We start from the raw sequence: 16,664 nt of genomic DNA, 5'->3' as shown, positions 1-16,664 counted from the left end.
AAAAAACAAACAGTTTTCCTAAATTATTAGCCAATAAATAGCTGCAAAGCATTGCTGTCAACATCACCGTTTGTAACGTTTGAGGTGGTGTTAGATCATTGGAAAACAAAAGTCACGGATAATGATCACAGAATAAATAGATTTTTGTAGCTACATAACATAACAGTATCTAATCCTAAGCCACTTGTTAGCCAACTACACTAGTAAAGTTACAACCGACACAGGGAAAACATGAAATCAGGATTCAGGATTTTAGATCAACTGAGTAAATTTGACAACAATTGATAGATCATAGAACACACATAAAGTGAATTGCCCAATACCTAATATTTCAATGGTGACAAACTTTTGTCTGATTTGACTCAAGATCAGTGTTGCATGATGCATTACAAACAGACCCCTACTATGTATTATTAGGTACTAACTTCCTAACAAAATGCACATGTAAGTCAGTCAAACAAACCTCCCCAAGAATGTTACTTGTATCTAATATATCTAATAACACCTGAAGTAACATGGTGTGTGACTACTCCAATTGGAATTCAACATGTTCTCATCATCATACAGAGTATTTGTATTGCCGAATGTTTGGTACGTTTGGATACACCAGAGAAACTTTTTGTTTGAATCTTGTTTTTTATGTCTTCCATACCCTAATAGTGCCATCTACCGATGAAGTTATCATGCAGTTTTCCTTTGGGTGATAACTTACACTTGTTACCTGATAAAAAACACATTGTATGAAGTTAATGACGCCATTGTCATTATACTAAAAACCTACCAAAATAAAGTGCGTGCAGCTTACGGTAGGCTAATTCATGCAATAACAAAATTCCTACAGCAGACCAAAAATTGCATCAATAACAAAATTCCTCCATGTTTGAATTGGCAGTGAATTTGACATAACTACGATATAAACGTTGGAGCTTCAAGATAATTAACAAAATCAAGGTGTTAAGTAATGCGGTTGAGCCTAACTCAACAATATAAAATCGGTTTGTAGGGTGAGGATTGTCTCTATTTATAAGAACATGTTGAGGCCGTATATTATCCGATGTGAGACTCTTAACATAGTGTTATCATGATTATGCCAAACTCACTCTAAATCCAAATGTGCACTTAGGTGTCACAACTGTTATCATTCTGCCTAAACTATTAAGTGTTTCTGGTAAAGATTATTTTCAGACTGTGCTTCAAATTCAATATCAATAAATATAAAAATTCGATGTAAAAGAAGAGGCTTTCAAACACCAACCACTCTACTCCACCAGGAATCATATAAAATTTAAATGAACAAGTGTGATTTTATTACCAGTTAGTAATAAGTCCTTAATTTCCCCCATCAAGAGGGAATTGAACGTAAACATGTTCCATGTTAAAGCATTAGTTCTAGAACTCTCTATAATGTTGTTTTAGTATTATATTATCCTTCCACATATTCCTTTTAGAACGAATAAACTAGATTTTTTTTTCTTACCACTGAGGCATGAGCCCTGAATTTTGACACAACAGATGCATCTACAAGATCCCAGAAATAGACGAAGCCATCCTCAGAGCCACCAGTTACATGAGCATCCGTATTAGTAAGGCAGCAATCCAATTTGTATGACTGATGATAAATCAATATAAACGACCAAATTTCAGACAATGCACAAGTCAAAGTTTGAATTTAACATAGTGAAGTTACTTAAAACAGAAGAAAAGCTTGTTTCGGGAATTGGTAATTGCCGGGATCTGTAAACAGTATTCCACAAATACAGATATACTGATGAGTGATGACTGTGAATATAAACTTGCATCCAAATAGTTGAGAGCATGCACCTACTATCTTCCTCTATAATGCTATATATGTGGAACATTTGAATTGAAAATACTATAACCAGATTTAGTCATTTCAGGCTAACCTTATTAGTGTGAGCTTTATATTCTTGTAACAGTTCACCTGTGGTTCTGTCACATGAAAGGATAGTGAATCTAAAAGAGATGTAGAGCCATAGTAAATGTTTCTCAAATGTTACAAACATACCTGTCCAAAAGACGCACAGTAGAGTCTAAGCAACCGGCTAGGATGCAGTTGCCATCATTTGACATCGATATACAGTTGACAGGTTGCCCTAAGCTATCAGATATTTCTCTAGTGAAAAGACCAGAGAAGCTTAGTAAAATTGCACAATGCAAATAAAATTTATGGCAACAATAGAAGTGTCTAATTTATGGAAGACAAGTAGCTTAGTGGAGAGGCATCTTTTTCTCTCTAGACTCTAGCAGATTCGACATTAGAGAAGAGGATTGAAATTAAAATTATTACCGTCTGATTTAAAAATAAGAGGTAAAAGAAGCGTTGGAAAGAATGAGTAACAATAAGGCGGTTGGATCAGACAACATGTATTGAGTAGGTCACCAAACTCTTTAACGAAATTATGAGATCAAAGAAAATGCCGGATGAATGGAGAAGAAACACTTTAGTTCCAATCTATAAGTATAAGGGAGATATACAAAATTGTGCAAATTATAGGGGGATTAAGCTTATGAGTCATACCATGAAGTTATGGGAAATAGTGATTGAACGGAGACTATGAAAAGATATTCAAGTCACCGAGAAGAATCAATTTGATTTTATACTTGGGAGGTCGACCATGGAAGCGATATATCTGCTACGACGGGTGATGGAGCGGTATCAGATGGACTAACAAGACTTACGCTTAATTTTTATTGACTTGGAGAAGGCGTATGATAAAATGTCTAGAAAGATTTTGTGGAAAGCCTTAGAGAAGAAAAAAGTTATAATTGCATATATTTGAACTATCCAAGATATATACGAAGTATCAACTAGTGTGCGGACACAAGGTGGAGAGACAGATGATTTCCCATTACAATAGGTTTGTACCAAGGTTCAACCCTAAGCCCATACCTTTTTACTTTAATGTTGGATGTACTCATGGAGCACATCCAAGAGCTAGCACCGAGATGCATTCTTTTTGCAGATGATATAATCCTACTGGGAGAGTCAAGGAGGATTTAAACGAGAGATTGAGACTTGGAGGCGAGCTTTAGAAACAAATGGCTTTCGCCTAAGCAGAAGTAAGACGGAATATATGGAATGTATGTTCAGCAAAAGGAGAAGCATTTCTAACCTCAAGGTAAGTTGGAGACCATATCATCCCACAAACTACATTGCATAGGTACGTGTACGTACCTAGTACCCGATACGGGTACTGGTACAGAGTACGACATTTTTAGAAAAACTAAGATACGGGTACGTTAGTATAATTTTTTTAAATACAATTATAAAAATAACAAAAGAGTTATATTGTTTAAATAACAACAAAACATTAAAATTACAAAACAATTTGCTTAAAAAAATTTAATATCTGCACAATAGCATAAATAAATCACACTTATAGTAGAGATGAGGATATTGTGTTGGAAGTGTGATAAGACTAAACATGATAAGATTAGAAATGACAATATTAGAGAGAGTGTTGGAGTAGCACCTATAGTAGAAAAAATTGTGGAGAATAGACTTCGGTGGTTTGGACATGTAGGAGTTTAAGGTTTAGACATGATAAGATTAGAAATGACAATATTAGAGAGAGTGTTGAGGTAGCACCTATAGTAGAAAAATGGTGGAGAATAGACTTCGGTGGTTTGGACATGTAGAGAGAAGACTTTTTTTAGATTCTGTGGTAAATAGAGTAGATCAGATGGAAGGGGGTCAAATAGTTAGAGGTAGAGGAAGACCTAGGAAAATTATAAGAGGAGTTATTAAGAAAGATCGCGAGCTTAACAATTTAGACAAAAGCATGGTCCTGAATAGAACTTTATGGCGGAAGTTGATCCATGTAGCCGACTCCACTTAGTGGGATAAGGCTTGATTGTTGTTGTAATAGAGGTGTCTAATTTGAAATAGCGCTTAACTTGTATTACTAAGTTTTTTTACACATAAACTCGTGAATTATGAAATATAAAAGTCTTGAAGCTTTCTATATATAATGTAACAAACCTGCCAATACGAATATCAAATGTCCGAACAGTTCCATCAACACTTCCTCCAATAATTTCAGTTTTTGTTAAACAAACAGACATCACACTGTCTGCAAATGTGTCAATAACCTGCGCATCATTTGCGATTCTTGATTAATAAGTCAGCAGTAAGAAATTGGGTGCATGGCATGTAATAAATGAGTTAATTTGTGAGGATAGGGCAATAAGTTGATGAAATCCACCTGTATTGGCTCAGTGCTGTGGGATCTGCAGTCCCAAGCGCGCAATGATTGATCATAGCCTGCTGAGACTACAACAGATGAATACTCGTTGAATTTTACACCATTTACCTGCAGAACAACTTACCTATCAGAAACTACAAATTTATTTCCTGTTCTAGATTTGTCAGGCCAACATATATCAGACTCACAATAATAACAATCATTGAGAGCTCAAGAACAAAGTCATAACAAAGGGTCGCAAGGGTCTGTGTTGTCAAGGTTTTTGATGTCTACAAGACTGTATCATGACTGCAATTGTGGTTACATAACCTCTACAAAATAGAATCGCAGCCACAATTTCAAATTCTGTCCGGGACAACATAAACTCTCGAGCATCAAAATTTAAATTTTCATCATTGCATACAAAAGTTTAAAATAAAAATCTGCTCCGGTGCATGAGAGAACAAAATAATCCAAGAAGTCCTTTTTATTTATTTTGAATGTACACATTGGCATAGGTTAAAATGGATGCATACATGATGAAACCATTGACATATGTTAAAAGTAAAAGGCAATAATAAGGCAAAAGAGGTAGTAGAAATAGTGTCGATAAAAACACATTAATATCACAATCCCTCGCTCTCATGGTTTCATTCATTCAAAGAGAAAGCAAGATAAAAGAGAGAAGTGAAAAATTTGTTTACTAATTAGCATAGTTATAAAGATAGAGACGAAAGTACCTCACCATCATGGCCACGAAACTTTCTTATTACACGTCCAGTAGCAACATCCCAATAGAAAACCTGCCTATCTCCACCACAGGAACATAACTTGGAGTTGTCCCTAATAGCAAACAAAACAACTATCCTCAATCGAAATCAAAACACAAAACCTCACAATTTACACAACAAGCATTGGATTAAATTGACTTATTTAAGCTTATATACTAACACAGACACTTGTGAGACGCTCTGAGAGAACTTATAGAAATAACTTATGACATATGTCCATAAGTTATTTTCAGTTTATTTTCATAATCTCTCCTGTTGTAGTTTATATAAAAACAATCTGACTTTATTTTATCTCTGTCTAGAAAAAATAGCTTATACTTACATAAGCACTTATATGCAAAACACTTATAACATAAGCCATAAGGTTAATTGAGTTGTTTATTTATCCAAACAGGTACTAAATCATGATTGATTTTCTCCTAAATTATAAAAAGTATAATTAACAATAATATCATAACTCTGTAGTAATCGAGCGAAATTCCGATAAATTTTGAATATACATTATGAAGAATGAACAAGGTAAAGGTGAGAGAAAGAGTGTGCATACGACGTAACGTGGACGTCGCGAACTTCACGGCCATGCGATTTATAGGTTTTGATATGGATGCCACGGTGAGGATTCCAGAGGCGTATGGTACGGTCTTTGCCGCAACTGAGGATATAGTTACCGTCGGAGTTGAACCTGGCGGCGAGCACGCCACCTTCGTGGCCCTTAAGCACGTTCGCCTCCTTCAGCGGAAGATCTTCGACGCTCATCGCTTCTTGCTACGTCTTCACTGCCGGGAAGGAGAGAGACCTAGGCAGAAAATTTTCTGTGTGAGGATGGGCCGGATTTGTTGAATTGGGCCATATTCATGTTAGCCCTTCCTCACCTCTACATCTATACTCCACCCCCTCAATTCTAAATCTGTCTTTTTTTTTTTTAAATTTAATAATAAAAGGCTCCTATTATAAAAAAGAAAAGATAAAATAGAAAATAAATGAGGAATAGACCAAAATCCTTTCTACAACAATAGTGAAACTTAAAATTAGGAAACCCTAACTTATTTCTAAATAAGTCTTGTCTAATGATTAAAGAGGGATGATCCCACCACTAGAATCATGGATTGGCAAATTTATGGAGTCAAGTTTGTCATTACAATGATTTATTTATCTCTATGAGTGATTGTCATTTGCTAAACATACAATTAATTCATATGTTTTGAGTTCGCTAAAAAATTAATCTGGTTGACTTTGATGTCAAGGTTTTCAATACGAAGAAACTTACAATGTTTTGTATTGTATGTTCACATTCTAAAGCAAGAATAATTCCCATGAGCTTAAGATACAAGACGTTATGGTGACCTAGATAAGAAATAAAACAATCAATGTCGTCTTCATCTACATTTTTGAAAATGCATGCATAAGAAAAAATGGGCCAAGACATCCAAGGGCGGCACCATACATGTCGCATTTGATCCAATTGAAAAGATGAGGATGACAAAATAGTTTCTAAGATCTTTAGAGTTTTGGCAGAATGCACATCCACTTTGAAGCTTTTAAGAATCTTAAAGTTCATACTGGATGGGCCTGTTACAGGATTAATGATGTTCCTTGTTAAAGAAACAAATGCCACGATTTTGGATAAGGCTTGATTGAGATTGAAATTAATTTCTTGCAATCTAATTCCATTTCTATAATACTAGAAGATTACTTGCGCATGAAGAAGAAAATATTGGAAGAATTCTATTTGTGGTATTATAGTACTACTAGTACTTTTTATAGGAAAACATGATGGGTAATTGGAATTGAAAACTCGAGATTGGTGATGGTTTTTCGATCAAAGGAGTTTATCAATTCTTGGAGTTCAATGTCATTTCAATGATTTTTGATAATTTATAGTTAATAAATTAATTGAAATATTTGATAAAATTATTTCTTGAATCAATTGATAAATATAAAATGAATACATAATTATTTTATTTTAAATTAAAATAAATTATAAAGAATAAATTAGTTGAAAGAATAAACTATAAAGAATAAAAGTGAAAGAAAAATAAATAAATTATAAACTATAAATAAAATATTATTTGAAATAATGTATGAAAATAAGTTATAAATTAATAAAATAAATTATTATTTTATGATGAAAATACTGTTATGAAAACAAAGATCCCTTCCCAAAAACTTGCAAGAGATTTACATTTTTCTCAATAATTAATCACAGCTAAAATACATATTTTGTTTTTGAGTTAAATAAATAATGCAAACTCAATAAAATTGTTATATAGTACCCTCTAGTTCAAAATAATTGTCATTTTGACAATTTTACATATTATTCTATTAATTATTGAACATTTGAAAAATTAATTAAAACTACATCGAAAATGACACTATTTTTATATAACTTTTTTTTTTACAAATGTGATTAAAGACAAAAGTGATAGATTTTAAATACTACAGTTTTTTTGAAATGTTTCATTTAATTATGGTACTAATATTTTAATAATTTAAAATGTTATAAATATCATACAATTTTCTCATTTAAATTTAACTTTGAATAACCAGAACAATTATAGCTTCCAACTTTTCTTTTACACAAATAACTTCAAACTTTATTTTTAAAGCTCATATTTTTAGCTTTGATTTGAAAATAAGGTTTTATCTAAAATAACAAGATCAAACGCACTTTTAGTCTGAAACATTGCGAGGATAAAAACGTACAAAATCAAAAATAGAGGCTCCTCATCGTCTTCGAAGTTTGCCAATATTAAATCTTATACCAATCTTAACTTTTACCATGATAACGAGACATACAAGGCTTCACGAGCAAAGTGTTGAAGAATCATGGTGGCATCAACTCTACAAACTTGAGAAAGAGTTGGCGACATCAATGACAAATCGATATTTGACATCAGCTTTGCTAAGCCTTTCCATTGCTGTGTTGATTTGGTCCATCCTAATCAGCTCAATATCAGCAGTTATGTTGTGCTTGCCGCAGAAATCCAGCATCTCCTGAGTCTCTTTGATCCCTCCGAAGTTGCTCCCTCCTATAAGCTTCCGTCCTGCAATCAAGACATGACATGTGAAAATTTAGATATTTCATTGGCCAAATTTATGTGCTTAAGTTTCAGATTTGGAGGCCGCAGACTCATATAAACGTAGAATTACTGATGGTTTACCTCCAATTAATGGAAAGACAGGGAGCTCGAGCGGCTTGTTAGGCAACCCGACAGTGACCAGTTTCCCATTCAGCTTCAACAGGCCAAGCAGTGGCAACAGAGGATGAACAGCAGAAATAGTGTCTATGATATAATCCATGGTTCCTGCAGCAGCCTGCATAAAATGCATACCAAAGTACAAATGCATTACAAGCATATATGCATAGCCATTCAATCATTATTTTACTATTGACTATCATGGAGAAACAGCTCATTCCATTGATCGGGCTAACAGAAAACTAGGGTTTTTTCATGTTCAGATGTTCTACACAGCCATATTAATCTATTCAAGCTTCTAACAGGATCTCAAAACACTTCCTATTGCACTATTCTTCCATTTCTCATTGACAGTTAGTGTAACTCAATAGTTTGATTATACGTTCAGAAATATTTCAACACAACTTATATCATAGACACTATTTCAAGGTACACAGTTGTATATCTTTGGTAATTCATATAGAACTGTATTATAAAGTAGCAGCAGTAAAACAGCTAAAAGCCTAACCTAGATGAACCAGATTGATATACAAGTTAAGAGTTCTGTATCTTACTTACCTTCACTTTTTCAGGATCACTGGAAACAAGGAAAGCATCAGCACCAAGTTTGTCAATGGCCTCTCTTTCCTTGTCCGGAGAGGTACTAATGACAGTAACCTTCAGTCCAAATGCTTTGCCAAATTTGATGGCAACATGACCTAACCCACCAAGCCCAGCCACTCCCAAATGTTTACCTGGCTCAGTCATGCCATAATATATCATCGGGCTATACACGGTGATCCCAGCACACAGTAGCGGAGCACCGGCATCAAGGGGTAAGTTGTCAGGAAACTGGAGTACATACCGCTGGTGAACAACCACGGAATCAGCATATCCACCCTGAGTTCTTGTCCCTTTATAAGGAGAGTTATAGGTGAACACAATTTTAGGACAGTAATTCTCAAGATCCTGCTGGCAATTCTCACAAGTTTGACAAGATTCCACCATTACACCAACACCAACTTTATCCCCCGCACGGAAATTTTTCACATTGCTTCCAACTTTTGTCACAACGCCAACAATCTCATGCCTGAAAAACACAATAATTCAACAATCGAACATTGCATCATTTCCACCGAAAACAGAAAACTGCAGTGAAAGTTTCTGCTCGAAAGTTACAAACCCTAACTTCAAATTAAAATCAATTATTTTCGAGACTAATCACGCCTATCAAAATTAATTCTACACGTGAATAAAAAAATAAAAAAATGGATCAATATAACAAGACAAAAGGCAGTTAAATATTATTTTAGTTTCATGGAATAGAATATAAAATAATAATTCAAAAATACCCGGGAACAAGAGGGTAAGTAGTGAAACCCCAATCGTTCTTGACAGAATGTAGATCAGAATGACAAACACCGCAAAACAGAATTTTGACGGTTACATCATCTTCGCCATTTTCCCTACAAACAAAAATTCATAATCTGATAATCTTACAATGAAGCAGCGAAGATATAAAAAGAGAGAATAAAAGAACCTTATGGAGAAATGAAATGGAGAGAGTATGCCAGAAGTGTCTGTAGCAGCCCAACCAAAAGCTTTGATCGGAAGTTCGGTTTCGTGTGATTTCGCCATTTCTTGTATTCTAGTGTGCTACTCTGTTTGGGCGTTCTGTGCGAGAATATATAATAGGTAGATAGAAGGAGTAAAGATGCACTAACCAACTAGAATCAATGCACGTTAAATATCTTTTGCAGAATTTTCCATTCTAGTCCACCGCTTAAAAGGACAATCAGAAATCGTTTTACATTTTCGCTGGCTCACCTCATTTTTCTCCCTAATCAGGAGAATTAGGTAATGCTAACGTGTATTCTAACCGAATAAAAGAAGTATTGTTTGAAAATTATGTATTAATTATTATAAAAATATAAAATTAATTTATTAATGGTTATTTCTAATATAAATTTTTTATAAGATTTTTTTTTAATTTTTGTTTTAGGAGCACAGATTAGTATTATTCCGAAAATAAAATAAAAAAAAAAGAAAAACTTTATTCTTACATTCAATTTATTTGATATAGTTTTTATAATTTTATCTTTCTTTTGTCCTCAATGTCCAAATTTGTACGTATGTTAATGGAAATTTGGTTTTTATTGGGTTTTAATCTATGGATTTAGTATTTAGAGATATTAATTTGACAACTCCGCATTTATATTTTACACGTAACATTAACATTGTGACGGCTATTAATGTGGTGTTACAAGTTAATACCTCTATTGTTTAGAGATGTGTTATGGTGGGTAGTGTTTATAAAATTTATGTAACTCTTATTTTACCAATTGATTTTGTATAGATGAGGAAAGCTCAACCCACACTTTAAAATGATATTAGAGTCTCATTGTTGTTGGATTTTCCAGATCACTCAGGTTTAATCTCATTGAAAATATATTTATAAAAGAAGACAATTATCATTTTAAAACAACTAGAATCAATGCATATTAAATATCTTTTACTGAATTTTCCATTCTGGTCCACCACTTAAAAGGACAATCAATAATAGTTTTACATTTTGGGTGACTCACCTCATCTCTCTCCTTAATCAATTTCCTATATCTTATACCTCTTATACGAACTATGTACTATTATTAGTAAAATGATAAAATATATCGATTTTAATTATAAAGTTTGTATAGTTTTTTAGAATGATGATATTAATTATAGTCAGCAGAGTAGTTAAATATAGTAAAGGTTAATAAATATGAGTATATAAGAGAAAAAGTAACAATAAATTTGTATTGGAATGATAAAGAAATGTATTTTGAAAAGGAAAAAAATGTGCAAATAAAACAATTTTATTAGACGGAGAGAGTAATAAATTAGGAGAATTAAAAGAATTTAAAAAAAGAAGTTTATTTTTACATTCAATTTATTTGATATAGTTTTTATAATTTTATCTTTTTTATCCTCGTTTGAGATAATGTCCAAATTTGTGTGTATGTTAATGGAAATTTGGTTTTTATTAGGTTTTAATTGAAGGATTTAGTGTAACATTCTTTAGAGGTATTAACTTGTTGCCTCCTCAATTATACTTACATTCCGCATTGCGACTGATATTAGTTTTATGTCTTTATTAAAAAAAATGAATTTTTTAGTGTATTTATCGATAGTTTTAAAAAAATATTGAAAATTTTAAAAAAATACTAATTTTTTTTTCTGAATTTCAGGTAAAAACATCAATAATTTCTGAAGAAATACCGGAATTTTTGAAAAATAAAATTATGAAAAATTTGATTTTTTATTATACTATCGAAAATTTCAAAAAAAATCGGTAAATTATCACTTTTCGAATTTTTTTTGTGAACTACAGTACTTTTTGAAATTTGCGATAAATTACATACAAATTTCGTACCGTAAATTTTGAATAAACTAATAGAAATTTCGCCTGCACTTTTGATTCAAATTTTTCTACGGACAATTTGAAAATTATGAAAATATATGGGATGTCATGTTTAATTGTGGGGGTGACAAGTTAATATGTCAATTATTTAGAGATGTGGTATGTGTAGTGTTTATAAAGTTTATGTATCTCTTACTTTACAAATCGATTTTGTATAGATGAGTAAGAATCAACCCACAATTTAAGATGATAGTAGAGTCTCATATATTTATTGTTGAACTTCCCACATCATCCACACTTCAATCTCATTGACATTGTGTTTATAATTGAGGACAATTATCATCTTAAAAACAAGTTTTGTAAAACTGAGTTAGGTTCAATTATAATTCAAAGATATCCAAGATCTATTGAGCCACATGTTATTAGATTATTTGTGTTATTGGGCTATCCCTCATTTATATACACACTTTAGATGTCCATACTTGAGTGCGAAGAGGTGTGTTGAAGAGTACCATGTTGAGACAAATATTTTCTCAATGTACATTTATAAGCGGGAATAATCCTCACCTTACAAGCTAATTTTGTAAGGTTAAGTTAAGCTCAGTGACATATCTAAGCTTGTATCAGAGTCTATTGATTGAGCCACATACCATCCATTATTTATATCTACGTACCAAGCTCAATATTATTGGTTGTAGGAGTTTATTAGAAAAATCTCAAGTCTCACATTGGTTACAGATAAAGTCTTGAAAGAGCTTATATAGAGTGAAATTTCTCATCTTACAAGTCAATTTTTAGGATTAGTTATATCCTACCCAAATTCTAGAATAGTACCAAAGACGGGTTAAAGACTACAATGTGTGGAATTGAACATAGAATCCACTTTATGCATGAGATAGGATGTTGAAGCTGTGTTTGTTAGACGGGGGCAACGATCTAGAAAGGGGGGAAGAGGGTTGAATAGATCGCCAAATAAAATTTTTTTATAAATATTTTTGTTTTGAAAAATAATTTTCTATGGCAAGCGTAGACGAATTTGGATGGACTCTCGTCTATCCGAACCGTTATTGGTAGGATCAGATATGTGTACAGACCGTAATATAAAGTATGCTAAAGATGAGAAAATCCAATCAACAAGTTCAATATAGTTTTTTTAAATATAAACCACACTTAAGATAAACGATTTTCATTGAGAAGTAAAAATAAACTTGACAAAGGAATCCTGACGAACACTTGATGTGCAATACACCAAGCTTGATTCTCTTTATGTTGAAGTTACAACAAATCAATTGCAATGATTTAGATTGCAATGGTTTTACACAAACTGTTTTAAAAAACTTCAAGACGACTCAAATTTTTAACAATTCAATTACACACTAAGTGTGATCAAAATATAAAAAGAAAATTGAGATAGATAGATAGATAGAGAGAGAGGGAGAGAGAGAGAGAGAGAGAGAGAGAGAGAGAGAGAGAGAGAGAGAGAGAGAGAGAGAGAGAACACCAAGATTTGTTTAGGTAGTTCCCCAATTGTCCTCACTATGGGTACATCTTTCCTCAATTTGAAATCGAATTAAGATATTGTAATTAACCTTTGCAATATTATTTTACAAGAGAAGTGTAGAAATTAAAACCCCAAGTCCTATGTTTGATGTTGATCATATATCCTTCTTTATCCTTGATTCTAGTAATATCAAGTCACACGAGCATCTCCAATATGATCCTCTGGTAGCCGCTACTCCTTTGCAAGAAACCTTGTTCTTCAAAACCTTCGCTCGGCTGAATACAAATTGAGAAATCTCCCCCCCCCCAAGCCTTTCAATTGATCCTCTGGTGAACCCTTCATCTTGGTTTTCTTTATCATGGAGCTTAGTTAGAAACCCTAATTCTTAGACCATGGTTGTAAGCATCATCATGATCAATCAAATCCATAAAACCCTAATTTCTGATTGTGGCACTATCATCCATTATGTGTACATTCAAGTTTGAAGATTCATTTGATTCATTTGGTCCATTATGGATAATTCATTTGTTTGATTAAGATTCATGGTCCTAATTCCTTAATTAGGGTTCATTCAAAGTTTTACATGTTCGTGATCTTTTGCTTGATTGGTGTTCATTGGTTCAAGTCTAGTGCAATGACATTACAAGGCTCATTTGATTCAATTCATGTGTAAGACCCCAATTTTAACCCTAAGATCCCTCATGCAATTTCATCATAAGCATTAGCATTGGGATCATACCTTGGCATCCTCCTTACCTTTTTTTTCATTGGGTTTATTTTGGGAGAGATCACCAAGAACTTTGTGATTGTATCACACTTGTATATTATCATTTCACTAACCAAAATACCAAAAATATGTCTTTGTATTTGCCTAACTTTTTGTAGGTAGGGCATGATCCTCATTGATCTATCAAGTTCATATCTAGGGTTTGAGACCCTCATGACAAAGAGCACAACCATTGAATTGATCCAAGAATGGTTATAATCATCATATATGAGTTCCATTGATTACTACATGTTATATTGATCAAATTTTCTTCGAGAGTTTGAAGGTGATTTGCCTTGGAAACCCTAGTTTGGCTGAGTATCTTGAGTAACTTCTCCAACAAGCTATCTCACCAATTGATCAAATATCTCAAGGGACACTTCAAAATTCATCATCTTATGCATATATGATCTACCATGAGCCAAGAAAGTCCAAAGAATTGAAGGTTAGCAAGTTGGTCGATGGTGGTTGGCCAGATGAATTCATTTTATCAAAACTGGGTCTCCCTAGACCCTATCTCCTACAATTTTCACCATATGAAAATGATTACAAGAGAAACTTTAATCTAAATGACATTCCAAACAACTTTCATGTTGAGACCTAGAGCTATTTTTGCTTGGAAAATCATTTTCTATGTTGAAACATTATAGGTCATTTTGTCTAAACCCTAATTTGAAAGTCAACTTCCCAAGGCCATAACTTGCTAATTTTTTATGAGATGAAATATTTCCAAGTTTCACAATCAAATTCAAGATGTCTAATTCAACTTTTATGTTTGGAGTTAGGGATAATTCAACTTTTATGAGCATGTGATATGAGGTTACATTATAGGTCATTTTTGACTTATACCATTGAACAAGTGATTTTTCCAAACTTCAAAAATGCATAACTCTATCATTATAAATCCAAATGATATGAAATCGGTGAACATTTTTAAGGTCTTCGAAAGAGCTACAACTTTAATGTAGACACTTTTCTCACATAAAAAGTTAAGCAAGGTGGAATATTGAGATATATGGCTTGACACTTAGAAAAAATTTCAACATGTTGAAATTTCCAAACTTCCACCTCAAAATTCTCCATGTTCCAAGCTCCAAATGAAAAAAGTGTTCAACATCAAACTTGTTCCCCTTGATCCAAGCTTTCCAAAGAACCCAAGTTCATGCATTTTGGATAAAGATTGCTAGGTTTGCGCATGGCTTTAACAGGGCTGCATCATTGGAAAGAATCAGTTGCACAAACTTCAGTTCATAATGCCTTGCCATTCAAGCTTCATTCAGACCTCAATTGGAATCATTTTGGACCTTTTTGCAATACATCATGGGCCTGCACATGCCCATGCACTTGTGCCATTCACATTGCTAATTTTGGACAAATTTTGAAGTGTGCAAATATCATTCACTCGTGCTATAAATACATGACCTCTGTGCTCATTTGAATCACACTTTGCGCGCCAGCTTTTCCCCCCATTGAAACTCTCTCATTCTAAAGGAAAACCTGAGAAATTTCAATTTGAAATTTGAGTTTGAATCTCAACCGTTGGAAATTTAAGAACTCCAGGATCCAAAGCCTTGCAACCTCTTTAATCACTTCCTGCTAACTTCTCAAGTGTGATCAGATCGTGTTTGGAGCAAGCCACATCGAGAACTGCATGACATTGAAGGTAATTTTCAAAAAACTTCATCTCTTCGATTCTCACTCAATTCTACTCAACTCTCTTGGATCTTTGTTATCTGAAGTCCTACCAATGTAGGCAAGAAGATTGAGTTGCTTAGAGGTCAAATCGAAGCAACTCAGTTGACACACCTCAAAATTCAACTCCTCATATCTTTCTATATATGTGGAGTTAGTTAAAATTGAGGTCATATTCGTGCTCTACGCCATTTTTTCTTCCAGATCATGTCCTTCTTTTTCATTTTCTTGATGGTGATGAGTGAACCATTCCGGTGGACCTCGCCTGAGAAGGTGACCGGAGGTCCAGCGCCGGTGGTGTGCTGGACAGTTTTTGAGTCATTGATCTTACTTGAAACGTTTTAATCTTACGCGTTGCTTGTGATTACCATTTGTGTCACGGATTGACTCGTGACTATAGTGGAAAGCGCACTGATGGCCACCTCAATTAATGAGGGAGATCAAGTGGTCCACGTTTTTTCTGATTATTTGAATTTCATTTTAATCGTTTCATTTTCATTAATTCATATTAATTTTAATATTGATCCAAAAAATATGAGAGTTTTATCAAAAAATTTCAAAAAATTTCCTCTTTCATATTCTGAATTAAAATCATTTTTTGGATCATTATTAATATTTTTCATGATTTAATTAATTTTGTAATTATTTTTAATTGTTTAAAAATACTTTTAGGTCTTTAAAAATTCTGAAATTTTTCCTCCAAGGTCCTTTGACCTTGTTTGACCTATCATAAATTTCATGGCCATTTCTTTTGTGTTTTGATGAGGTTTTAGGAATTTGACAAACCATATTTAATTTAAATGCCTTATTTTAGTATTTTTAATTTGAATAAATGTCAATTAATTGTGTTGACCAATTGTAATGACTTTTTTGAGTTTGACTCTTGTTGTTGGGCCTTGATCAAGGTTGATTTGACTTTGTCAAGTTAATATCATTGGATTTAGGGGATTGATGGAATGTACATTCCATCTCCCAAAATGAATGTATGATATTAATTTGGTAAAAGTCTTCCTTTGACCAATTTGAGTTTTGATCCATTCCCCTCCCTCTTCATCTCATTCCCCTTCTTTATGCATTCATCTCATTTGGCCTATGATATCTCAAAGTCCTAAGGCTAGTTAATTGAAAAATCA

At 33.2% G+C, this 16,664-nt stretch overlaps 2 protein-coding genes across 2 annotated transcripts; both read right to left on the bottom strand.

Annotated features, from left to right (window-relative positions):
* Nucleotides 1-287: 287 nt before the first annotated feature.
* On the bottom strand, nt 288-5,847 carry LOC127108036 (uncharacterized). Its single transcript, XM_051045398.1, has 8 exons — nt 5,544-5,847; nt 4,946-5,048; nt 4,227-4,334; nt 4,004-4,113; nt 2,027-2,134; nt 1,905-1,950; nt 1,478-1,609; nt 288-721 (listed from the first exon to the last, which is right to left on the bottom strand). The coding sequence occupies exons 1-8, from the start codon at nt 5,750-5,752 to the stop codon at nt 638-640; spliced, it is 900 nt and encodes a 299-aa protein (XP_050901355.1). The 5' UTR covers nt 5,753-5,847; the 3' UTR covers nt 288-637.
* Nucleotides 5,848-7,491: 1,644 nt separating this feature from the next.
* LOC127108035 (probable mannitol dehydrogenase) lies at nt 7,492-10,052 on the bottom strand. The gene is made up of 5 exons (XM_051045397.1): nt 9,713-10,052; nt 9,525-9,638; nt 8,752-9,262; nt 8,158-8,311; nt 7,492-8,040 (listed from the first exon to the last, which is right to left on the bottom strand). Exons 1-5 carry the CDS (start codon nt 9,808-9,810, stop codon nt 7,838-7,840), a joined length of 1,080 nt encoding a protein of 359 aa, XP_050901354.1. The 5' UTR covers nt 9,811-10,052; the 3' UTR covers nt 7,492-7,837.
* Between the last annotated feature and the right edge of the window lie 6,612 nt (nt 10,053-16,664).

The sequence above is a fragment of the Lathyrus oleraceus genome, chromosome 7, assembly GCF_024323335.1.
Source record: "Lathyrus oleraceus cultivar Zhongwan6 chromosome 7, CAAS_Psat_ZW6_1.0, whole genome shotgun sequence".
Classification (NCBI taxonomy): Eukaryota; Viridiplantae; Streptophyta; class Magnoliopsida; order Fabales; family Fabaceae; genus Lathyrus; species Lathyrus oleraceus.
This window is presented reverse-complemented; position numbering and strand designations above follow the sequence as displayed.

Bases quoted from the DNA above. Each gene is read 5' to 3' on its own strand.
- LOC127108035 (XM_051045397.1), bottom strand. From the start codon at position 9,810: ATGGCGAAATCACACGAAACCGAACTTCCGATCAAAGCTTTTGGTTGG. The intron at 9,639-9,712 runs GTTCTTTTATTC...TTTTGTTTGTAG, and splicing joins CCATTTCATTTCTCCATAAG to GGAAAATGGCGAAGATGATG. The intron at 8,312-8,751 runs GTAAGTAAGATA...CATTTTATGCAG, and splicing joins GTGATCCTGAAAAAGTGAAG to GCTGCTGCAGGAACCATGGA.
- LOC127108036 (XM_051045398.1), bottom strand. From the start codon at position 5,752: ATGAGCGTCGAAGATCTTCCGCTGAAGGAGGCGAACGTGCTTAAGGGC. The intron at 4,114-4,226 runs GTGGATTTCATC...AATGATGCGCAG, and splicing joins ACAGCACTGAGCCAATACAG to GTTATTGACACATTTGCAGA. The intron at 1,951-2,026 runs GTATGTTTGTAA...TTCATGTGACAG, and splicing joins ACTGTGCGTCTTTTGGACAG to AACCACAGGTGAACTGTTAC.